This window comes from Drosophila teissieri, chromosome 3R, assembly GCF_016746235.2.
Source record: "Drosophila teissieri strain GT53w chromosome 3R, Prin_Dtei_1.1, whole genome shotgun sequence".
Taxonomy (NCBI): domain Eukaryota; kingdom Metazoa; phylum Arthropoda; class Insecta; order Diptera; family Drosophilidae; genus Drosophila; species Drosophila teissieri.
This window is the reverse complement of record NC_053032.1, coordinates 20058961-20084651: the sequence shown is the minus strand read 5'-3', so window position 1 is coordinate 20084651 and position 25691 is coordinate 20058961. Positions and strand designations below refer to the sequence as shown.

Sequence of the window (25691 nt, the reverse complement as noted above, 5' to 3'; positions counted from 1 at the left end):
TCAGCTACCTGCTTGCTGGCAAAAACGTTAATTAGCGTTAATGAACTGGAAAATTCAAATGTTGCCGCCAGGGCTGCAAGCAGCAAAAATATTTGTGTTGGCAATGCCGTAGGTAATGCCGGTCTTTTAACAGCTGATTGTTTTTCGGGGAAGAAGAAGAATAGCGTGCTTGCAATCCGCGTTTTTGTGTAAAAATTGTGAATTAGTAATTGATTTGCAGTTTTCTTTAATTTTAAAGAAGAAATTAGTAATCAGCAGGTGCTGTAACCTTTGGTAAGTCCCTAAAGACAACAAAATACAGCAGGAATATAAGTTTTGACAAACCGCGAAAGTATACAAATTTCTGAGACGCCGCCGGCAAATCTTGAATGAAAATATTAAAAATATATATTTTGTAGGAAAAACAATGGATTCCGATTTGTACGATGAGTTTGGCAACTATATTGGCCCCGATCTAGACAGCGACGAGGATGATGACCAAAGTATTTACGGGCAACCCGATGTACAGGATGATCCAGAGGTAAATGGGCAAAAAACCAATACAAATTGTCATTAATCGATCCTTTTTCATTAAAAGGACGCCATGGACGAGGACGAGGTGGAGCCGCAGGAGGACGAGGATAAGGAGGTGACCGCCGTGGTGCTACACGAGGATAAACGCTACTATCCTTCAGCAGTTGAGGTTTACGGCCCGGATGTGGAGACCATTGTCCAGGAGGAGGACGCCCAGCCGCTGGACAAGCCGCTCATAGAGCCGGTAAAGAAGCTCAAGTTCCAGATCAAGGAGCAGGACATGCAGGAGACCACCTACGACATGGAGTTCATGGCCGATCTCATGGACACTCCACCGCTAATCCGCAACGTGGCGTTAGTTGGGCACCTGCACCACGGCAAGACCACCTTCGTTGACTGCCTCATTCGGCAGACGCATCCACAGTTTGAGACCATGGAAGAGCGCCAGCTGCGCTACACGGACACCCTGTTTACGGAACAGGAACGCGGCTGCAGCATCAAGGCCACGCCGGTCACACTTGTCCTGCAGGATGTCAAGCAGAAGAGCTACTTGCTGAACATCTTCGACACCCCGGGGCATGTCAACTTCTCGGACGAGGCCACCGCCGCCATGCGAATGAGCGATGGTGTGGTACTGTTCATCGATGCCGCCGAGGGCGTCATGCTCAACACGGAGCGGCTGCTCAAACACGCGGTGCAAGAGCGCCAGGCTATCACCGTTTGCATAAACAAGGTGAGGGTTTAGCCTTAGGGGTCCATTAAAATGTCTAATGGTTTTCTCTGACTCGCAGATTGATCGCCTTATCCTGGAGCTCAAATTGCCGCCCCAGGACGCCTACTTTAAGCTGAAACATATTGTGGAGGAAGTCAATAGTCTGCTGAGGTGATTAAGTGCTTTATGCTAAGCACTTTATAAATTTTACTAATTGATAATTATCTTACAGCATCTATGGCGCTGCAGATGACAATCTCTTAGTTTCGCCCATCCTGGGCAACGTGTGCTTTGCCAGTTCGTTGTACGGCTTCTGTTTCACTCTGAAATCCTTTGCCAAGCTGTATGCAGACACCTACGAGGGAGTGGCTTATCTGGACTTTGCCAAGCGCCTCTGGGGCGACATGTACTTCAACAGTAAAACGTAAGTAACGCTTAATTATATCCAACTCATTTATTAATCCAAAGTATTTTAATAGTCGTAAGTTTTCGAAGAAGCAGCCGCACAATTCGGCACAGCGCAGCTTTGTGGAGTTCATTTTAGAGCCCATGTACAAGTTGATAGCCCAAGTGGTTGGCGATGTGGACACCACTCTGTCGGACACTCTGGCCGAGCTGAATGTGCGCGTCTCCAAGGAGGAGATGAAGTCCAATATAAGACCTTTACTGCGTCTCGTCTGTAACCGTTTCATGGGCGACTGCAGCGGCTTTGTGGACATGTGCGTGGAGCACATTAAGTCCCCCTTGGAAAATGCGAAGCGTAAGGTGGACCACATTTACACTGGACCCAAGGAGGGTGACATTTACCGGGATATGATTTCATGCAACCAATACGGCACTCTGATGGTGCACAGTTCCAAGATGTATCCCAACGACGACTGTACCTTCTTCCAAGTGCTGGCGAGAATTGTCTCTGGTACTCTACACGCTGGCCAAGAGGTGCGTGTCCTGGGAGAAAACTACACCCTGCAGGATGAGGAGGACTCCCGCATATTGCAAGTGGGTCGATTGTGGGTATTTGAGTCTCGTTACAAAGTGGAGTTAAATCGAGTACCCGCCGGAAATTGGGTGCTCATCGAAGGCATCGATCAGTGTATCGTTAAGACCTCTACCATTGTGGATATTAATGTCCCAGAAGACCTCTACATATTCCGGCCACTGAAGTTCAATACCCAGAGCATTATCAAGATTGCTGTGGAGCCAGTAAATCCTTCCGAGCTTCCCAAGATGTTGGATGGCCTTCGCAAGGTGAACAAATCCTATCCGCTCCTCTCGACTCGAGTTGAAGAATCTGGCGAGCATGTTATTCTGGGCACTGGCGAGCTATACTTGGATTGTGTCATGCACGACCTGCGGAAGATGTACTCTGAGATCGACATTAAAGTGGCGGATCCTGTGGTGGCTTTTTGCGAAACAGTTGTGGAAACTAGTTCGCTGAAATGTTTTGCCGAAACCCCGAATAAGAAGAACAAAATAACCATGATCTCGGAACCACTGGAGAAGGGACTGGCCGAGGACATTGAGAACGGAACCGTTTGCATAAACTGGAACAAGAAACGCATTGGAGAGTTCTTCCAGGTCAACTACGATTGGGATCTGCTTGCGGCGCGTTCTATTTGGGCCTTTGGTCCTGACACCACGGGTCCAAATATCCTGGTCGACGACACCCTGCCCTCGGAAGTGGACAAGAACCTGCTGACCGCGGTTAAGGATTCGATTGTGCAGGGCTTCCAATGGGGAACGCGAGAAGGACCGCTTTGCGAGGAGCCCATCCGTAATGTCAAGTTTAAGATTCTCGATGGTGTTATTGCCAACGAGGCGTTGCATAGAGGTGGTGGACAGATCATTCCAACAGCCCGTCGAGTTGCTTACTCGGCGTTTTTGATGGCCACCCCTCGTCTGATGGAACCGTATCTGTTTGTGGAAGTTCAGGCGCCGGCAGATTGTGTATCCGCTGTTTATACTGTGTTGGCTAGGCGCAGGTGAGTTCTATTGCTCATGCATCCTTTAAAGTATGCGTCTAAATGATAAAATCTTGTTTACAGAGGCCACGTAACGCAAGATGCTCCCGTATCGGGTTCTCCCATCTATACGATCAAAGCCTTTATACCCGCCATTGATTCATTTGGATTCGAGACGGATCTCCGCACGCACACACAGGGTCAGGCCTTCTGCCTTTCGGTGTTCCATCACTGGCAGATAGTGCCTGGCGATCCCCTGGACAAGAGCATCATAATCCGACCCCTGGAGCCGCAGCAAGCATCCCACTTGGCCCGAGAGTTTATGATCAAGACGCGCCGCCGGAAGGGTCTTTCCGAGGACGTGTCTATCAACAAATTCTTCGACGATCCTATGTTGCTGGAGCTGGCGCGCCAGGATGTGCTGGTCAACTACCCCCTTTAGACACCAGCTATCAAGAAAATAAATAAAATATTTAGACATACTTTCGGAATTTCAATTGCGCACTTTAAAGGAAGTCGTGTTTTGTACTATATTTACTAAAATTTTATTTGAAGCTCGTTCGGGCCAAATAATTTACAAAATAGTATACAGAAAACAGCTACAGTTGTGATAGTTTCTAGGACTTTACTCTCCATTGCCGTTCTGCAGGACCTCAGACTCGTAGCCTTCCTGCTCGCCCTGCTCGTCATCGAACTCCACCTCGTCGTCGGCGGTAGCCTCCTGAAGAAGTAAACCAATTGGAATCGTTTTTATAGATGCTTTACATATGCAGTGACACTCAGCAAGGATATGGAACGGTAGCTCACCTGGTATTGCTGGTACTCGGATATCAGGTCGTTCATGTTGCTCTCGGCCTCGGTGAACTCCATCTCGTCCATGCCCTCGCCGGTGTACCAGTGCAGGAAGGCCTTGCGCCGGAACATGGCGGTGAACTGCTCGGAGATGCGCTTGAAGATCTCCTGGATGGCGGTCGAGTTGCCAATGAAGGTGGCGGACATCTTGAGGCCACGGGGCGGGATGTCACAGACGGCCACCTTGACGTTGTTGGGAATCCACTCGACAAAGTAGCTGCTGTTCTTGCTCTGCACGTTGTACATCTGGGTGTCCACCTCCTTCATGGACATGGGTCCTGTTAATTATTGAGTAAGCGTTAAAAAAGATGCCTTGCGAGCTGCGAGGAGCGACGAATTCTTCCTGTGCGCATTTACATCAAAAGGCAAGTTCGCTTTGATGCGCCCCGGAATCGGCGGAATCCCCAAATCCCTGAATATGAAATACTAAATGGCTTCCAAGTCCTGCCTGCGCACCTGGCCACCTGCACTGGGATCTCATCTCGGTGTTGGGGAATGGAAACAGTGTAACAGTGTAACAGTCCCAGGAGGTAACTAAAAAAGTTGTTTAAATTCCTGCTCGCTGGCATTTTTTCCGCACATTCTTGTGATTAATTATTTTGCAAGTATTTCTGGCAGTCAGTCGGAGACGAAAACGAATCCTGGAGATGCTGCCGCCGGAACTGGGTGAGCTGAGCCCCGACTGAGCGCGGCTGAGCTGAGCCTGGGTGGTGTGTGGGAGTGGGAGGCAGTGGCAGTGGCAGTGGCAGTGCAGCCCAAGTCACGTTCGGCATGATTAGTTAGGCCTGGGGGCCGTGTCAGGCGGCGGTCGCAATTCCCCAATGGATCTTGAAAGTAAATTTCTAATTACGCGCGTTTTGCGAGTCATCAGTCAAAAGCAAGGGCCAAAGCGCCGCGCACACAAGGAATAGCAAATGAAATATTATGCGGCATACTTTTGGGCGCCGCGCCGCATCGCAGTTTATTAATTTAAGAATTAGCGCGAAAAAATGCCAGCAACCTACACGCTGGGCCAGACGGGGGCGGTATGCCGTGGCTAACAAATTTGCGCTACGTGCGCGTTGACGGATTGCAGCCTTTTTAGCCGCCAGCCAGCGGGCATTAATCATTTTTAGTGGCGCCCATAAGTAGTAGGCCCAGTGCGCGGCTTTGGCTAATAAAATCGTCGCCAAAGCCAAGCCCCAGGAGTCCAAGGTGTTGGCCAGGTGCGGATGGGTCGTGCTATGTTAGGGGGTTTCTAAATGCTACTCAGTTCTCAAGTGATTTGATGTCCTATGATTTTTAGAAAGCACATCAAGGTAAAGATTAGTCTGGTACCCCTAGTTCCACTAGTTTGGTAATGGTTTTTTTTTGGTCTTAGAATTTTTTCCATATTCTAGATGCCACCCCTTTTGAGCCACCCCTGGTGGCACGACTACGTGCCTGCGGGTCCGGAAAATCGGCGGACAGGTGCGCCACCGGCTGCCCATGACAAAGTGACAAAGTTGGCTCGGATAAGCCGGTGCGGGGGCTCCTGAATAAATGAGCGGATGGATGAATGGATCCCTGTGTTTTCTGGCATTCTGACATTCTGGCGTGGAAGTGTTTAGGACTTCTTGTTAAATAACTATTTTTCTTTTCCCACCCTAGGGGCTACACACATACATCTAACGGCTGGACTCACCCCGGAAGATGCAGGCCACGGTGAGGTAGCGTCCGTGCCGGGGATCACAGGCGGTCATCATGTTTTTGGCATCGAACATTTGCTGGGTCAGCTCGGCCACCGTGAGGGCGCGATATTGCTGGGATCCCTTGGCGGTCAGGGGTGCGAATCCGGGCATGAAGAAGTGCAGACGCGGGAAGGGCACCATGTTCACCGCCAGCTTGCGAAGATCAGCGTTCAGCTGGCCAGGGAAGCGCAGGCAGGTGGTCACTCCGGACATTGTGACCTGATTGGAAGAGGGTAAGCTGTATTATTGTCAAGAGAAATGAAAGGTTGCAAGGTATAGAGTGTGGGGAAGGTAAGGTGGATTTATTGCTCCAGGGTTGGTTGCTGATATCGGGTTGGTCATCATCATCCTCATCTTCATCTTTGCCTCAGGCTAACATCTTAGCTACTCACGGACACTAGGTGGTTGAGATCCTGGTAGGTGGGCGAGCAGATATGCAAGGTCCGATAGCAGATGTCATACAAAGCCTCGTTGTCGATGCAGAACGTCTCATCGGTGTCCACAATTAGCTGGTGCAGCGACAACGTGGCGTTGTATGGCTCCACCACCACCTCAGACACCTTTTCCGCCATGGATTCCGATTGGAGAAGGCGCAGGAGCAGGAGCAGGAACAGGAGCAGGAACAGGAGGAGGAAACGGGGGATGGGAGCAGACAAACAGAGGATGCATTAGATGGATTGACTAGGGGTACTCACGGAGACGAGATGGTTCAGATCGCCGTAGGTGGGCGACGATAGCTTCAGCGTGCGGAAGCAGATGTCGTAGAGAGCCTCGTTGTCAATGCAGAAGGTCTCGTCGGTGTTCTCCACCAGCTGGTGGATGGACAGCGTGGCATTGTACGGCTCCACGACAGTGTCGGATACCTGGACGCATTTATGGTGTCGATGGAGGCAGCAGTGCGACATGCAGAAGGAGGAGCAGATACAACTTTGTTAATTAGCAATGCTATCAGCAATCAGCGGACTCGCAGAGGAGCCAGTTTTAAATATTATGTGCAAATCAATTAATTAAATGGATGAGTAATGACAAAGCAGAGCCATCGCCAAGCTTATAAGCTCACTTTTGCACTCTTCAAAATTCATAAGAACACTTGGAAAAGTGCTTCAAAGTATTTATATTGCAGTATCTTAGTTTCACAAATGTAACTTCTACCATTTCATATTGAAGTGCCTTTAAAGACGACCGTTTCTAAAAAGGCCACTTCAAATCGGCATGAAGTCCAGTTCTCTTTTGGCCGTATTTGTGCTGGGCAATAATCAACGATTGTCCATCTAATTCCCACTTCTTTTGGACCAATCGCATGGCCGGCTGTTGAGGCATGGACATGAAAAATGCATTCGGCCAACAGGATGCAATTCGAATGCGAATGCGAATGCAGTGCTAACCGAATAGCAGACCCTATTAATACAGCCAGTTGTTTGTGGCTGCAACCTGCAGTTGCTAATGCCATTTTGAGCCTGGAGCGGCACTCAGCCCGAGAGTTGTTGCATAAATGCAGTTGCATGTTGCACAAACATCTGGGTGCCAGGTATAGCCCCATTCACATTCACATTCGTATTCGCATACGCATTCATACAAGCCTGGTGTGTGTTTCGAATGCTGCAAATTGAAAATTATGTATAATCTTTGGCTTGCCCTCTATATTTGCGCAGCCAAGATGCATTGCTCGTCGGTTGTTGAATGTGGCAGGGGCATGGGCACATGGAAAGGGATTTCATGCCGAACGGCCACTGTAAAGCATGCGACAAACTTCACTTCAGCCTCAGTTTGCCGTATGCGTAGTGTGTGCACATAAATTGTGGCAATTATTTAATGGCCGCAGCCCTAGAGCGATAACGTGCACCACCCTGAGTCCTTTGCACCTGGAAAACTTTTGAAAAGTATTCCCTGCCTGCCCCTCAGGACATGCCTAACTCAATATAGTTACATATCTGATTTCTTCATCAATTGTAACTGTTATTAAATATATATATAAAATCACATATAAATCTGACTAAAAGTAAGTTGTGAAAAGGGGAAAGTCTTGTCTAACTAGAATGCGAATTTAAAACCTTTCTTGCTAAGCCTCATATATTATACAAATTTTAAGAGATTCGATTTGTAAGGAGTTAGTTTAAAAGCAGTTTTTTCCTGTGTACACACCCACACTCCACGCACACAACACACACCTTTGTCTGCTTAGGTGGTACATGCAGTTAATACTAATGAGTTATGCTCCTACATATGCATTTTGCATTTTGTATTTGGTATTTGTTGCCAGCCTTACTATTTGTACACCGCCAGGACACGATATTTATCTGTGGGTCTGTGTGTGTGTGTGTGTGTGATTAGAAATCTGGAGGATTTACGAGCATGCATTTTGATATCCTTGCATTGTCCAAACGGCAGGTGCAAATCTCAGAGAGCAACCATGACAACCATTCGATGGCTTCAGTTGCAGTCAGTTTGGGTCTTTCGCAAGCGACTTCCGTTAATTAATGAACGCAATTAAATACGTTAATCAATGGCCAAAATATTGAGCATTTAAACAACAGAGATGCGGCCATTTTTGCGCTGATTATTCTGTGCGAATGGGCTGCATTTGCATAAATGCCGCCAATCAAAGCGACAAAGGCCTTACATGGCCTATGAAAAACTATTAAATTATATACGCACATACGCGCATTTTAAAACCGCCATAACGTGACAGGCATGTGTCAGGCCAGGCCGCAATAAAATGACCGCCGAAGCCAAAACATTGCGGTAAGCCGGCCAAACCCAGCACGGCCCATAAATAACAGTCGAAGGGGGGCAGGGAGGGGGGAGGCTATGTATATCCGGATGGGGGGCTATACTCCAGTCTCCGCATATTCCGGCATTTAAAGTTAAGCCCCCATCACTGGACATTTGGATCGGAGGTTGGAGTTCGGAGTTCGGGCAGTGGTTCAATAGTTGACCATTGGCGTTCAGCCGTGACGGTAATAAATTTAACGCAGTTCGAGTGTGTGTGCCCTCTAGGCTGCACTAAAAATTCCATAAAATTTATTGTGCACTCCGATATGCCAATAAGAACATTGTCAAATGTTAATTTCACGCCTCACGAAATCCACCTTCTCACCGGAGTCTTGCAACTCACATTTGCCAAAAGATGTACTCGCAAATCTCAATCGATTCCATTTCATTCGGCCCAATAAAAGGCATCCTCTTAAGACTTAAAACCAGCTTATAGTTTATTGGTTAAAATATATACACCAAGAGGCATTCGGAATGGCCTTTGAGTCCTTAATCCTTATGTTGATTAAAGTGCACTAAAGTTTATTTATATGCGCCTCTTTCTATTTGGCTAATTAAACGAACTAAAGTTGCCGTCACATTTGATTTGAATGCAAAATATTTAGCTTCTCCATTTTTTACGATATTATTTGTTAAAGCAATGCAAAATGCTGTAATTGTTTGTCTACCAACATGACCTCGTGCCAATGACAATTAATTCTGCACTGAATAAATTTAATTAAACGTCAAAATGTAATTAAATGCGAATAATGCAATTGAAGGCGTATCACGTGCAGCCCCATACATCATCTATTAATATTTCTACAACTATAATGCATATCGGAACGCACGTGTAATATATGCAACTGGGTTAATTAAGCGCCAATTGAGGCGTGTCAAAAAAAAAAAATGACTGAAAAGCCTGTGGAAAAAGTCCAGGCGAAGAGGGGGAGGAGATGGATCTTGCGATTTCGAGCCACCAAATTGCATTAAAATTGCATTGGCAATTAGGCTTTGGCCGCTGCTCGTTGGCGGTGCAGCTAATTTCGCCTGCAAATTAATTAGAATAATTCGAACAAAGCTGGCCCAGTCTGTGCGCAAAGCCGCCAATTGAATTTAGCGTATGAATTGCATAAATAAAATAACATTTGCGGCATACTTTCGACACACGAAAATAAACGGGAGCGGCTCTCTGCGGCTTTCGCCCGCTAATTTGGCCAAAACGCGTGCAGGTGTAAAGCGCTTTTGGGTCGGCTTAGGACCGTCACCATGGCTGGTCCAAAATGGTACATGGTTGATGGTAGATGGTAGTTGGTAGATGGTAGTTGGTACATGGTCGATGTCAACTGGCGTTCAGCAGAGGACACACCCTGATTTGCTGGCAGCATTGTGCGCGGCGGTAAGCTGATTTGGCTAAGCGGATTGCATTCGTCATGACCACAATGATAATGATATGCTGCCATGCCGTTGGGCATTCGCATTGGCTGGGCCAAATTGGATGCGGAGCACTCACCTTCGGCGACGGCACCACGGAGAACGAGTTCATGATGCGGTCGGGGTACTCCTCGCGAATCTTCGAGATGAGCAGTGTGCCCAGTCCGGAGCCAGTGCCTCCGCCCAGCGAGTGCGCCAGCTGGAAGCCCTGCAGGCAGTCGCAGCCCTCGGACTCCTTGCGCAGCACCTCCAGCACGGAGTCGATCAGCTCGGCGCCCTCTGTGTAGTGGCCCTTGGCCCAGTTGTTGCCTGTAATGTTAACCAAATATATAGAATTAGAATAAAATATATATAAGTCTATTCAAATACATCTTAAGCTGTTAAACTGGCGGTCTCTAAATTAGATCACTTCATAGCTAAGCTACCACGCCGAAACTCATCAAAGTTCGCGGCGATTGTGGGTCATTACGGAAGCCACAGCAACAGCGCCTGACATGTACAAAATTAATTTTCGTCGTCATCCGCAGGCCATTTTATAATTGCAATCATCATAGCCATCATGGTCACCATTCTCATGGCAGCCGACCGGATGAAGTGGGCCGACCGGGAGGTCCTGGCCGCGGAGGTCCTGGCAGGAGTATCGCACCGGCGGCTGTTAGCTGATAAGCTCCCCTGTGATAACAATGCCGTGCTCATCTTGTCAATTGGTTGGCACTTATCAAAGCAAGGATAAGGCCGCCCTCTGTGGCTGCTGTTGTCACGGATGTTGCTGCTGTCCCTGCTCCTGCTCCTGCTGCTGCTGCTGCTGCTGCTCCTGTTTTCGATGTTGCAACAAGGCTGGTCCAGCTGCAATAACTGCCGTGGCAAAAGGACACTCGCAGCACAGGATGATGATGATGATGGTGGGGGACAGCGGACTTTGGTCGACACAAAAGCATCCCGAAAAGCGGCAGGAAAACAAAAGCCACGTCCTAGCACATGAGCACCACATTCGCCCATTAACGAGTGCAACGGAAATGCATTAGGAAAATGCCAAAGAGGCTGGATACGAAACAGAAACAGGAGAACATGGGAATGCCACTGTTTTCAACGGAGCTACGACATTTTCTGTGCTGAGTAGCATTAGGAAATTCTAGCGTATTGCAAAAAATAGTTCACAAATTGAGTTATGTATTCCAATTTAGGTTTTCTAACTAGACCTATGTAAGTTATTATATTTTATCATATCATCATAATATCAAATATCAATCAAATGCTCAAAAATAGACCGCAGATAGCAATGGCATGTCACATTGACGTACAATAGCTTATCTCCTATGCTGTGACACACCAGCGATTATCTGCAGCTGGATTTCTACTCACCGGCTCCCGACTGGCCGTAAACGAAGTTATCCGGCCGGAAGAGCTGGCCCATCGGCGACTGGCGAACGGAGTCCATGGTGCCCGGCTCCAGGTCGATGAGCACCGCTCGCGGAACGTACTTGCCGCTGCTGGCCTCGTTGTAGTAGACATCGATACGCTCGTGCTGCAGGGCGGACTCGCCGTGGTAGTAGCCATTGGGATCGATGCCGTGCTCGTCGGAGATGATTTCCCAGAACTGCAAGTGGCACAGAGAACAGAGAACTTTAATGCCGTTTCAATAATGATTTAAGTGCATAATGGAATGGCCGCCTGCTGTATGCAAATATGCGGTGGTCGCAATGAGCGCATTTGCATATGCGACCCACACCGTTCGTTTCACATGACGTATGCGTGATATTTCGTGACAGCGCCCGCTGGTGTGCAATGAAATTTCGCGAGCCTCTCGCCTCCGTTTTCCTTTTCAGAAATATTATTTTACAATCAATGTGGTGTGGCTGTGAGTATGAGTGTGAGCTGGCCTCCGACTGAGTGTGTGTGTGTGTGTGTTTGTGTTGCATTGCTTTGGCAATCAATGCATATAAATATGAGTGTCCTTTTTACATGCCTCTTGCTTTTATTGCCGCCGCCATCGGAGTTCTCATATCTGTCGTCGATTTATGCGCGTGCATATGCTGCATGACCCCACCTCCTACTCCCCCCGCCCTTCTCCCACACACACACACACAAGCACACGCACCCACGCACACACACACACACAGAACCCCGCACAGCGAGCACTTTACATGCCGTGAGCAATTTCTGTTGCATACTTCCATGGGCGCGCAATTTTTTCATGCCGTGTTATTTTTTTGTTGTTGTGTAACGAGCGGGAATAATTGAATCCTTTTAGGTATTTTCATACACATATACCTGCGCACGAAAATATATATATGTGTGTGTGTGTATGTATGCAGGTGCTCCCTCTCGATAGCGTTTCTCGATTTTATTTACACAAGAAATTCTCCAGCTCGATTCGTGTTTGTTTTGTTTTTGGTTTGGCTCTTTATTTTTTATTGCACAATACGCTTGGCAAAACATTTCACGTTTGCTGCGCATATGAATTTCAAATTTTTAAAAATGTTTCAATCGCCTCCCCGCCCCTTTCTCCGCTCCGCTCTGCTCGACAGGTGAGTGCGTGTGGCGGGGGATAAAAGCGGGGTGGGGAAAGTGCGGGAAAATGGTAGGAAAACGGGAGAAAATGGTGAAAAATGCTAATTGTGAGAAAATCGCAATGTGTGCGCTCGGCCTGCCACGGCTCCCATTGATCGAAATGATTTTTAATGGACTAAAAGGCAGCAGTGGCAGCCAAGGGCCATGAATTCACTTTTATATGCGAGTATTTTTTCACGCATTTATTCCAGCTTGGCTGGTAATGCCAAAGGTCACCGGCAGATTGATTACTGAATATGAATTTTAATTAGTCGCACATGGCGCTGAAGATGCGACTCTCCCGTTTCCCCGAGATCCCCGAGCTATAAACTCAAGTGACTTGTCGAGGAAATGACAGCACAGAGAGAAAACCCATCACCGAAATTGGCCATCCATTCGGTTGATTTTATATCATACATATCATTCATATCATACATATCTTATCTGTGACATATCGATGCGACATATTCAAATGATATATATAATTTTATTGCTTTTGCTTAAATTAAAAGCTTTAGTTTCTCCACTAACGGTGATTGAAATTATATAAAAGAAAAACAAATGTATTGAATGATACTGTTAAAATTCAAATAAAAAATGCATTAAGATTCTTAATCCTTTTAGATCTTCACACCAATTTGCTTGTAATTTATACGTAAATATTATTTGCAATATGCCTTTGATGGAAGTGAACACGCTAAAATTGAAAGGACAGCATGGAAGCCAAATATTTTCTGCTGTGCATGAAGGAAATGTCCTGAATAATGCATGGCACCCGGTGTTTATGTCAAGCCCGCTTGTCAGACATTCCATCGAGCACTTTGAGGCACACTCCTGCCGGGGATTCCCGGGGCACACACGCCTGCATTTGGGCCATAAATAGTTAAGTGGCTTGCGTAAAGCGTTGAAGTTTTCCCAGCCAGCGGACAAAGTAAAAAGGGCTAGGTGAAAGTTGTAAAAGTTCGAAAAATTTGATAACGGTTGATTGCGCACACACAAAGAGCCCCATCCTGTTGGTCCTTTTTGGTACCAGCCCCAGAGCATATGCTATGTATGGCTGCGCGTATCTGTAGCTATTTGGCATTCAGCTTTTCCGAAGACACCATGCCATGCTAATCCAAGAGCCGCATAAATGTTTGCGCTGGCAGTGCGATTGTTTGGCAAAAGTTTTGCTCCTCCATTGGCTTTTAGACACGCAACAATGATAACAAGTTGCATGGCAAGGCCAAAATAGAGACAAGAAAAATCGCTGGCCAAGAAAACTTTCGCCTGGCAGTGGTAGAAGTTTTTGGCCCTCACATGCTGGCTTTTGCATACATAACAAACTGGAAATATGACACTCAATTGTACGCATCGGTGGGCACTTTTGGCTTGACAATAACTTTGATTTGCATGCCCAGTCCCCTTTTCTCTGCGCCCGCATGGGAGTCTTTCGTTCCTCGTCCTTCGTCCTTAGTCCTTAGTCCCTGGTCCTTGGACCCTGGGCCGTGGCACTTGTTGCCTGTGGGGAAATTCAAATGCTTTCTAGCAAGCCAATTGCAGATAAGCGCTTTTCTTTTCCGACTACTCACGCTCCGTTAGCCGGCCGTTGGCATTGAGTGAGCAGCATAATTTATTTACAAAAACTTTTGCCAGTCGATCTGCCCATCATCCGCTTGCTCCTGACAACCAAAAGGAATACACAAAAAATATGAACACGACCAGCGCCCATGTTTGGCAGTTTTTGAAGTGGGTAAAGTGGTCCGCGACAGGCCATCAGATTCCCATCAGATTCGGGAGAATCCCCCATCCAAGTGGCGGAGCAGAACAAAAAAAAAAAAACAATTACGCTGCCTTCATTTGCTTAAAACTTTTCACTGGCTGCGGTCAAATTGCTTAATTACAAAATTACTTCCATGTGGCCAGGAGCAACCGAGGGAACCTGGCGAAAGCCACTTGGCCTCTCCACAGGATGAAAAAAAGCACCAATGATCAAATTAAAAGTAAACAAAAGAGCTGCGTGCGTTGACCAAAGCGGCGCCATTTTGCGGCGCCCGCTTTTTGTGGGTCCCAAACTCCTTGGTTCTACTTGAAAGAAATCCAAAATTAAAATTCCCAAAGCGTTTGCACAAAAACCGAGACAAAAGTCAAGTGGCAAAGTCGCGATCCGCAGGAAGAAAGGAAAAAACGCGAATAAATTAATTCTGACTAGCTGTACACGGAAAATAAACCTAAGCCACTTATATTTAACGTTTAATTTTTAATGTGTTTAATTGAAGTTATACAGTGAGATTCTAAAATCGCTATAATTAAAACATAATTCATTATTCAATTAAATGCTACTTTGTTTTCCGCATATTTTCGTAGCTATTTTATTTGTATATATTACTATATAATGCGGCCGTGACTTGAAATTAAATTTACGGTTAGTTATTTTTTTGTTTTTTTATAAATAATACATTTTTAATAAATTATTTTTCGACTCTGTATCTCCGTTCAGTTCTGTTCTTCCAAGCCGCCGGCTCTAAAAGGACATTTCAGTTTGCTTTGGACAAGGATGCGAGTGGCGCAAAGCGACGGAAGTGCATGTCGCACCGGAAGTGAACGAGCGGTGGGGGCGTTGGATTTAGGGGGCGTGGCAGGGGCTTGCAGATTGCTCGGCAGCTGCGTTTGCATACTAAATTCGCTGCCGTAGCTCGCGGCTCACATAAATAATAAACAATTGCAGTAATAAATATGAAATGATGCCCAAGTTTGTCTCAAGGCGCTGAGCTTGACATGCGAAATGATTGCGACGCACTTCGCTTCGCTATTCTATCAATTTCATGAAAATTCCCCCTGTCCAAATGGATTATGTGATTTAATTTAGAATTTTGCATTTGGCACATACGTGAATGCACGCATTTTTTGCAAATATTTGAATTAAGTTGTCAGCGGGGTCGGAAAAAATTAAAAAAATTATTCATTGCTCTAAAATATTAATTGTTAGGTTGCCTGGCACTATGCCACTTTGATTAAAATGCAATTAAAATAAATAATTAAATATATATACATTTCAATGGGCCCCCACATTCAATGCCAGAAAATAAAAAAAATATTGTGAATTTCTAATTAACGTTCCTGTGTGAAAATCATTAAAAATGCAGCCGCAAACGCATTAACCCGCATGCTCAACTCCTCGAACGATTTCTTAACCCATTTATGCCCGCTGACAGAGCGAAACAAACTGGAAATGCAATTGAATTTTCGGCCACCGGCATTAAGCTAATTATAAAATAATAAACAGGATTTCAGCGCATTTCGATCATTTGCAAATTTACAAATGTGCGACAAATCCGCGCGATTTGCGGACGAACGCTTAAAATGCAAAGCGTTTGCCCAAGTTAATTTATTTTAATTTCGCAAAAATCTATTTGAATATGCGCCGGATGGGGGACTGCATTTGCCATCCATTAGAGTAATGAGCTTTGGCCGGCAGAAAATATCCCTTGCCATAAAACCGAAAATGCCAAAACACTCTGGAAACTTAACGGCCGCCCATCGACGAATGTTCGAATGACACTTTGCAGCCTGCGGCCATAAACCATTCGATTCGATTCGACTCGATTCGCAGTGGAAAAAAAGAACAAAACGTATAAATCCAACATTTCTATATGGCGTATATCCTCAGTGCTGGGCAGCTGGTAACTGCTAACTGGTAACATGGAAACTGAAAACTGTGTACTGGATACTGAATACTGGATACTGCCAATTGGCAGCTGAGCTCCATCCGTCTCCAACTGCTCAAAAATGCAATTTATGTGTGCACAAGGCAAATAACGAATTGTACCCCAAACTACGTTTAATGCTCCGCCGAATGGAGCTGGAAATATAAGGATATTTTGTAATAACACTAAAAGGATCTTATCGACAGTTGACAGATATGCTACACTCGCATGTTGTCTTTATTGGCCGACGTCGTTTAGGGCCATAAAATGCTGGCACTCAGAAAAAGCAGACATCGTTTGCCTGCGAATTTTGAAAAATGTTCCATGCTATTTTCTGCGACTACCAATGACTTATTTCTGAGTTCAAACATTTGTTAATAATAATAAAATAAAATAATAATAATTGTACAAATCTTTCATGCAGAGTGTGACTATAGCCTGCTTTGCGGGGCAGAGTCCTGCGAAATGGAGCAGCATAATTAGACTCACGTAGCCATTGCGAATGAAGCAATTGGCGATGCAGCTGCAATTTATAGCCCAACATGGCCATACACTCATATAGAGCAGCCTCAATTTGGACGGCACGTGTGAGTTTCGAGGCGAGCTGGGTTCGCCAGAAAAATGCAATTTTTCCTCTGTAAATTACCCTTTGTACACACACGCATGGTGGCTGAATTTGCAATTGCATTTATCGTCAAGTGCATCAATTTAAATGTGGCCACTAATTGTCATTATCAGCGCGTTGCGTTGCATTCGCCGAGCAGTATTTTCCCAATGCAATCCTTGTTTTTTTCAGGCTTCTGCAAACTGAAAACTGCAAACTGCGTTGTTTATGTTGTTTTAATTTTTATATTTTTTTAATTGCCCTCGGCATTAAAGTGCTCCAAGTGCTTCTTTAAATTCAAGATGCCATTCCACACTGTGTTTCGTATTAAATCAATGGGGGCGGCAGGTTCAAGGCTCGGCCAAAGACTCTTGTCTAGCAAGGATATGCAAATATTGGTTCATTAGTATTGGTCATTCGGCTTTCGGCTTATTGTGTGGTGCCGCCTGTGTGCATAAACACACACACACACACTAACACACCCGCATACGACTCGCACACACAAGGACAACGGTGACGCAGTCTAAGTGCAACATCAAATAGCTTATAATTAAAATTTCCATAACTCATACGCACTGTTGGCGGCGAGAGCATGGGTGGAAATTGAATAAATGCAACGGCTTCATTGAGCTCAAATAATTGAGTTGCGATGAGGTTTGTAAGAGCTAATTTGGGAAACAATAGCTAAAAGTTGTCGTATTATTCCATTACTAATTAATTATAAAATACATATTTGGTATTGTCTAAAATTCTAAAACCAACATAACTAATGACAATTTTTTTTTTTGGCTTTTCAAGAAGCATTCAAATATTATAGGCAAAAGTTGATAGATTGATAAACGAAATATGTATTGAACTTTTTGGGTCTCCCTCGCCTTTGGTAAATAATCAAACAGCGGCTTTCGAGGGTTAATCCTCTGATGGCATCTGTCGTCCTGTAAGATTTCAACGACTATGGTACTCAGATTTATCCCTTCTCTAGATATCAATGTATCTTGTTGAAAAACAAAAGATATAGATGTGTGTGAGTGTGTGCCAACGGTGCGTATGGCTTAATTTAACCTGCCATACAGACACCGAACGATGCGGCTAACAGACAATTTCAATTGAGATTTCAATAATTGTCGATTTAGATATGTAAATATTTATGGTATATTTCGTTGGTTGAACTGCTATTGACTTAACTAATGTGCACGGTGCGTCTGTGTTTGTCCACGTGTGTTGGTGTGCGTGTTGGTGTGCGTGTTGGTGCGTCTGTCTGCGTGAGTGGCCAGGCCACCATGGTCTCGTTTGTTTGCTGCTCCGTGGTCAAAACGAGGCAAACATGGCCCAAATCAGATTTGATTTGTGCCCAGGTGTCGCTCTGCTGCCATTGCTTTTGATGCTTAGGCTAAACCAATGATCATTAATGAGATGTGTTCCGATTTCCCATTTCTTATGACGTTTTCAATGTGTATAAACCCATATGTCATACATAAATCCTTTTCAAAATGTATTTACTTTGAGAGAAACTGCAAACTGGCAATGGAATAAAGGGGAAACTATAAAGTGGCCTTGGAATCATCTTAAAAGATGATGTTCTGGACGCAGAGACAATCTCCAAACGACCAAGAGCCTGTGGGCCGAAGGGTTGCAATAATATTTGCTAATGGCCTCAGTTTGGGGAGCAGACTCCGCTGTATGTTTTACGTTCCTGCCACAGCATGCATATAAACAACTGCCACTTGCACTCCATCATTCCACACGAAAAGCGTGAATTTGGGCCGGTTGCCGGTGGCAAAGAGGGTAATAATAATAATAATATTTATATGGTAAGCGATATGAAGTTCATGGCCTGAAGAACACTTTGGCAAAAGCTAAATAAATAAACAGTGTCGGCGGGCGAAAGCATTTTGGTGCTGTTAGGCGTGAGCGCATGTGGTGCTAAATGGCAAGTGGATGCCACAACCACCTGAATGGGCGGTGGAGCATCTGAGCCACCAAAGAAATTAAGACCGTTTAGATGGGGAGGTAGCGAAATGGGCAGTGCAAATCCCCGGAAACTCTCAAAACAAATACGACACGATAATCCTTAAAGAACATAGCAGAAACGGTTCAAAAACTTCAATTTATCTGTGGCAACTGTGGCTGCCACAAATATCTGCCGGAAATTTTATGTACTGCCTTTTTTTTTGTGCCAGCGAACATTATTTTTTACGATCTGCTCTATTTGAGGTCTGGCTTTATTAAGTGCGGTACAAATAAAGCGCTGTTGGATATTAATGAATATAATACCATTACCTTTTTTTTCTGTTTTGTACTCAAGAGCGCCGCTTTACTAGCAAAATATTTCATGTTTTTTATAATGATTGGGAAATGCAGTGGAATCGATGAAAGGGACAGATAAAGTACTGAGCAAACTTTCGCTCTATTAATCAATTTCGATCTACTTCTATCTCTGTCCCGCAGGACGAGTGCATTTGCAGATAAAACTTGGTCATTTTGCGGGGAATATCCGATATAACGATTTTTATGATTCCACAATGAAATTAATTTTTATTACCACCAAGCGTGAATTTCCCTTTGACCATTTGATCGGGCAATGCAAAAAGTTTTTACACAACTCCGCAACGCAGTGTTTTATTTTTCATTTTAATTGCCATTTTGCCATTTCGGATGCGGAATGGAATGACTGGTAATATATGTGCGAGCATAAAAAAATCCAATTAATACTGTTTGTCAAATAAGTCCGAAATAAAATACAATATAAGGCAAATGCAAATACGGCAAATTGAAAAAACTTGTGTGTAAAATGCGGGAATATTATGGCTGGCCGGCTGGCGATTTGAAGTCCTGCTGGTTTCTCTAAAACTAATACAGTGCAGAAAATCGCACTTAATTGGATTGCCACGAAATTGCTGAATATTCGGGCGTACTGGTCGTTGGCCAGTGGAAAACAAAAATAATTGCAACACTCCGTAGCTCTCAAAATATTTTGATTAATTTCGTTGCGCTAACTTGACAGACCACAAATTTAAATTATGCTTTGATATGTGTGCGCCTATCTGCACAATTTGCCAAATGTGTTGATCTAGCCATCATTATGGCCGAAAACCGAAAATCCGAAACCAGATTGTTGATTCAGATTTGCCATAGTTTCTCCACCCCCAGCCACCCGCATTTCAGCCAAGTTATTCGTGCGATTGCGGTTTTGTTCGCCTAAAATATCGAATTTCTTTTCGCCAAAATGCTTCTACTCCCTCGCTCCTCCCTCGACCGCCTGCCATAAATAATAAAACCGATGTTAATCTTTCAAGGACATGCAGACGGACATATGTTTGTCCAAACAAATGCAAACAAACGCTAGTCGAGCGTGGATTTAGCAGGAGCACGTGAATGATAAATATTTTGACCACATTGGTTTTTAATGAGGTTTCGCGCATTTGCTTTCGTTATTTTTGCGTTTAGTGTATTCAATCATTTGTTGGGGTATAAGTTTTATTGCATTTCGTTCGCTGAAACATCACTGTCACAAAAATCGATCAGAGAGTGGTCGAAAACCAGCTGAAGTGGAGTTTTCATTGAAATATATATTTAATTTAATATAGACCAGCCAATTTTAAGTCCATATCCTGGTAGAGCATCCTGCATTCTAAATAAAACATTTCTCTTTGTTTATTTAGGCAATTCATTTCGTGTTTTTGGTCGCACAATTAGTCAACGCAATTTGCGCAAATAAAATAAAACGATGCAAAATGAATCGAAAAGCAGAAACACGTGCAAAAGCAGAGCGAAACCAATCTTGATTATTGTTATTTCTGGTAGCTGTATTTGGTATTTTGTATTTTGGCTTAATTACGCCCCGCTTTGCCATAAATTTGCTGGTGTTTTTGCGGTTAATATCTGGCGGCCAAAATGCTTTATCTGCCGGCTTTCTGTGAAAGCCGAGGGCGTGTGTAAAATATTTCTGCCTTCTTATCGAAAAGACAGCAATTTGTAGTTCGCATAGCCGGCAAATCCAATTGCATAAATAATTCCCGTGGCCGGCGAGAACTCGGCGTGTTTTAAAACGCATTGCCAGCTGCTTTATTGTATTATTAATTTTTTCGTAAATACCAGATTACAACGGACCAACATATTTCACGGCTGGGCGTTATCTGCCGTCGTGCAGAGCTCGTTGGCAGTGTAATGCGCAATAATTACAATTTGCGGCTTGCAATTTCAATAATATAAAATTACCAAAGTAATTGAAAAACTGAAAAGCTGCAAAAAAAATACAAAAAATGAGCCTGAGAGCGAGCGAGCAAAACAATTGCTCGAATAACAATGGTAATGAAACATATGCCCCAACTCCCTGGCAATCCAACTCCACTTACCATATGCAATTTGCACTTTTGCCCGAGAACTGGCCGTCTGAATGGCGTTAAGAGCAGCATGAGATATTAATGAGCAAAAGAGCGGAATGCTTTTTAAAAGTGTTAAATAAATAACAAATGGCCATTTCCCGGACTGCCATACTGCCCACATACTGGACGCCTGGCCAGTCCCCATACGCCCCATTGTTGGCCTGGTCAACGTGTTGGCTCAGAGGGAGCAAGCGGCTTACAGGTGCCCACAAAGGCAGGAGCAGCACTTGGGCTTCCATTTCGGCCATGTTCGGCTTGGTTTGCTGTCCTCGGCGGAGAGCAAACATATATTGTACAGGGAAAATGTGCAAACCAAATGATTGGTCAACTTCTACTTTAAGTTGGGCAGCTCAACTAATGAATTTGTGGAGCATTCTTATAGAAAAGGGTTTGTTTAGTTTCAAAAGACTTTGATATTAAATTGTTATTTCAATTGTATTTCATTTGCATTATGATCCTAAGCCGATTGAGACTTCTTTTGTTTGCTTGCTTAGCAAAAGGGTGAAGATGAGATGACAATACGGAACGAATGCTGTTATGCTTTTCCCCGCACGTTTTCCTAATATTTATGCGCAGTTTCTTTCTTTTTTATTGTGATTTCGCCTTTGTTCATCAATTTGCATGCACATGTTCAAAGCAAAGCGTAACTGAGCAAAAATATATACATAAATAAGTAATTTTTATATTCCATCAAGCCAGCAGCTACGCAAATGGCGGGCAAGTGGGTGGCGAGTGTGTGGTGTGGTGTGGAAAATATTTATAAAAATTCCCTTTTGTTTATTTATAATCAGTTTGTGCAGCGGAGCACAGCGTCGACTGTGCCCTTCCACCTGCCACGCCTCCGGCCTCCTTTTCCATTTCCATTTTCTATTGCATACTGCTAGGCGCAAGGACGCGCTGTGCGCTAGCAGCTGCAAAATGGGGTGTAGGTGTGTGAGTGTGAGAGTGTGTGTGTGTGTGCGGCTCATTTGGTATGCATAAACGCATTTTTATGTAAATTGAAAAATATTTCGCCGGCGAAAAAATGGGATATTTTAACCCTTGCTTGTACTTTCCCATCGCCTCCCTTCCCAGTTTTCTCCCCTTCGATTATTTCGCCGAAGTTTTTGTTGACCATGGCCCTCGTCTAAGACCCATAATGAAATCGGTCCACAATAGTGCAATCTTCGATTGCTAATCAACATTCATTGATTTCGAAAACCCAGTTGACTGAACGTGGAAATAGAAATACAATTGGCAAGTGGTGTACGAGTAACTGAATGCAGGAAGATGCCAACCAAGTTAGCGATGGCTTGTTTATCCAGGTCCACACATCAGCATCCGGATATGTATATGCAGTGCCGCATGAAAATTGCATTTGCATACGAGCGAGGGCATTACCTATGACGTGCCAAAGCCGTAATGCCGGGCCATAATGTAATCCGACCGATTCCCCAGTTACCCGGCTCGATATCGGGTAACCATAAAGAAATTACGGCTGCCAGCGAGCGTCATCGATAATTCAATTTTGTGCATTATTTTGGCGCTGCTCGATGATGCCCTGCCATTATGGGCCAAACAAACGTATCCTGGTGCCCGGGGCGGGGTAGACATGTAGGGTGTGGCAGCATGCCACATTGGCTCAAAGGAGCCGTTGCAGCCCGGCTTATTCCACTCTTTAATTTTATTGTCTGTTCTTGCCTGGCTTTCTCCATTTGCCCCCCGATTTTCCCGCTTTCCCCGTTTCCTGCGCATTCGATGTTCTGCTCGTCTATAAATTTCATCCGCACTTTCCCCGCCATGGTGGCACAACGCTTTTCCTTCGGCTTTATGCCGTGCCGTAAATAGATTTTCCTTGTTATTGTTCACAAAATGATTTAGGGAAAATTAGGTTTATGTAAATAATGAAGAAAAAGAAAAACGAACACTCGCTGCAGGCCAAAATATCCTTGGATAGATGCCTTTGCCTCGCCTGGATATGTACATATGTGATCAATTTTTGGGTGTTGGCAAAGGCAAGCCGGAAGACGTTTTCAACGGCATTTTGCAATATTCAAGCGAAGCCAAGAAAATGGCTTAAATAGCAGTCTGGCTTAAAATCGAATTTAACATAATTCAATGAAAACATTATGTTTACAAAACATGCATACGCTGCCGGGTATTTCAATTGTTAAGCTCTGTTTTTATAATTACAATCCATTCTGTTTGCAACCCATTCATGTGTGAATAAGCTCTGCTCTTAATGTGTAATCAATCTGTTAAGTTTTTTTTTTGTTTGCTTATTGGCCTTTATCAGCGGAGCAATTAGTTTTGAAAATTTATTTAAAAATCACATTCACCATTTACGCCATTCACCATTGTGCACACTGCAGTGTACTGTTTTGCCACGTAGGCAGTTTTGCACATTTATTATTTGTTTATTCTAGGCTGCAACAATATTTCACACTGACAGCCAATTAATCAGAAAAGGACATTCAATTAAGGCACAAAATAATCGGGGAGTGTGTAAAAAATGCGCATGAATGGGACAAGCAACAAAATATGTTCGCCATTATTATATTCAAATTTAATGTACCAACAAACAAGTTTTATGCCATCTATAAAGATTCGATAAGCGCAAATTGCATAAATAATCGTATTTATTTTTTAGCTGCACAATAGCCACTGCCCAATAACAATGCCCGCAAAATATGGATGTATTAATGCTCTGATTCGGGGGCGTACAAAGTCGGAATGGGTGCTTATCCCGTTCTAATTAACTGCAGAGGCAGTGGGGAAAACACGCAAAAAAGTGCTTTAAAATATATGTGGAAATGTGTTTGCATAAAACTCAAGAGGAAAAGCGAGCGACGCGAGAGAAAAGAGAAACGGCCAGTGAAAACTGCTCTGGGAAACGCCGGGAAAAAGACAAAACAAAACGAGAAACAAAAAAAAAATAAGCATTATAAAAAAACTGTGTCAAACGTCAACGACTTTTTGTAGCTGGATTTTCATGACGCGGCAAATTGTGCGAGTTAATGTTAATGCGCTGAATTAGCTTAGAATGGGCGATGTTTTCATTTCCACTCCTCTAATTGCCCGCAAACATGCACCCGCTTTTCTACTCAAAATACCAGAACACCGTATGTAATTGCTATTTTCGGCGCAACCCATATCAGTTTTTACTTTTCGAGTATTTATGTTTAAAGTTGTGTAAACAAGCCCACTGATTAGAGGCCGCCGATAGTGAAAATAGCGCACACATAAGCCCGCCACTTTGTCACAGTGACAGCCATGAGTCAGATACATCGGTTCGAGATACAGATATTATTTACAAGCTCCGCTGTCGTAATTAGAAGTACCCACGAAACCTTTTCCTATAGAGGGACGGGCTCTTTATGACTGTAAGATCAGCCAACTGTACGAGGGCAGACCTCATAAAAAGCCCATGAAGAGTACTAGTTTACAGAACCAGTTAGCTATATTAATTGTCCGAAAGACGGAAGCTTCGGAGAAACCTTCGAGCCAGTTTCAAAATGCCACTAGCAGGGCTCTAAGCTGGCGTGGTTTACTTAAAGCTCCCGCCAAAAATACTTGGTTCACAGATCGGATTGCTTGAAATGTGAAACCTCCAGGTGCACAGAGAAAAAAACAACTGCATTTCTATAATAACAAATAAAATAATAAGATCTTAATTTTGAAACCCTTACTTATCGTTGTGTATATTTATAAATATATAGTACGCTTAAGTAATCAAATAAGGTTTATTCATGTTTTTCAAACGTACTACTTCTTCTCCCTGTGTAGATTTACATAGCCGGCTGATCACAAGCTCTTAACTGAGCGGCGAGCTAATTGTTTACACCTGACTGAGGTGATTTTGCTTAGTTTGCGAGCGGATTTCTGGGCTTAATTGACTGCGATATGCTGCGAGTCCAAGGTAATTTAAATGTGATACTTCGAGGTGGCTGATACTCGTATCTGGCGAGCGATAAGATAAGTGCCAAGTTCGTTAGGTTTCTCCAATGTTTTTGCAGTTTTATAGTTTCCCGAACAGGCGAAATAATCTATGCTACCCCCCAAGTTCCCCCCTCACCAACCCCATTTTAATTGCTAGCCACTAAAAACAAAACGTGAAAAGCCAAGAGAATGCTAGAGAGTAGAAAGTCACGATGAGAGAGGCCAAGAGCGCTCTTTCTACTTTTCCGCCTGTTTTATAATTAAACATGTGAGGTTAGGATAGCGAAAAAGTGGCTAGAAAATAGAGCAAAGGTCTGCGATGCGAACACCGATGGAATATCAATTATACGCACCTTCGAACCGATCTGATTGCCGCACTGGCCCGCCTGCAGATGCACAATTTCCCTCATTTTGCGATTGAATTAGTAACTTTGTCAGCCGAAACTTAACTCAATTGAACACACACTGACGCACACACGCACTATCAGCAATTATCAGGCACTTTATCAATCTGAATCCGAATCTGAATCACAATCGGTCACGCATTCGATGGAATCCGGGAAAGAGGCGGTGGAGAGCTTTTCGGGCGCAGAACGATCGACGCGCGTTCGCTTTG

The 25691-nt window shown here is 44.3% G+C and overlaps 2 protein-coding genes across 2 annotated transcripts; one reads left to right on the top strand and one right to left on the bottom strand.

Annotated features, from left to right (window-relative positions):
• The first annotated feature begins 145 nt into the window (after positions 1–145).
• LOC122620894 (116 kDa U5 small nuclear ribonucleoprotein component) lies at positions 146–3683 on the top strand. The gene is made up of 7 exons (XM_043798567.1): positions 146–273; positions 399–520; positions 578–1246; positions 1305–1396; positions 1458–1649; positions 1705–3207; positions 3271–3683. The coding sequence occupies exons 2-7, from the start codon at positions 407–409 to the stop codon at positions 3626–3628; spliced, it is 2928 nt and encodes a 975-aa protein (XP_043654502.1). The 5' UTR covers positions 146–273; positions 399–406; the 3' UTR covers positions 3629–3683.
• LOC122620895 (tubulin beta chain) lies at positions 3667–25691 on the bottom strand. The gene is made up of 7 exons (XM_043798569.1): positions 25429–25691; positions 11295–11529; positions 10012–10241; positions 6443–6610; positions 5702–5966; positions 3994–4316; positions 3667–3907 (listed from the first exon to the last, which is right to left on the bottom strand). Exons 1-7 carry the CDS (start codon positions 25483–25485, stop codon positions 3812–3814), a joined length of 1374 nt encoding a protein of 457 aa, XP_043654504.1. The 5' UTR covers positions 25486–25691; the 3' UTR covers positions 3667–3811.

What these genes read in the sequence shown, in the direction of transcription:
- LOC122620894 (XM_043798567.1), top strand. Translation starts at nt 407, where the DNA reads ATGGATTCCGATTTGTACGATGAGTTTGGCAACTATATTGGCCCCGAT. An exon ending in GAAGTCAATAGTCTGCTGAG is followed by an intron (nt 1,397 to 1,457) that starts GTGATTAAGTGC and finishes ATTATCTTACAG; the next exon opens with CATCTATGGCGCTGCAGATG. An exon ending in ATGTACTTCAACAGTAAAAC is followed by an intron (nt 1,650 to 1,704) that starts GTAAGTAACGCT and finishes GTATTTTAATAG; the next exon opens with TCGTAAGTTTTCGAAGAAGC.
- LOC122620895 (XM_043798569.1), bottom strand. Translation starts at nt 25,485, where the DNA reads ATGAGGGAAATTGTGCATCTGCAGGCGGGCCAGTGCGGCAATCAGATC. An exon ending in ATCTGAACCATCTCGTCTCC is followed by an intron (nt 5,967 to 6,442) that starts GTGAGTACCCCT and finishes TCTTCCAATCAG; the next exon opens with GTCACAATGTCCGGAGTGAC. An exon ending in CGTGGCCTGCATCTTCCGGG is followed by an intron (nt 4,317 to 5,701) that starts GTGAGTCCAGCC and finishes AATAATTAACAG; the next exon opens with GACCCATGTCCATGAAGGAG.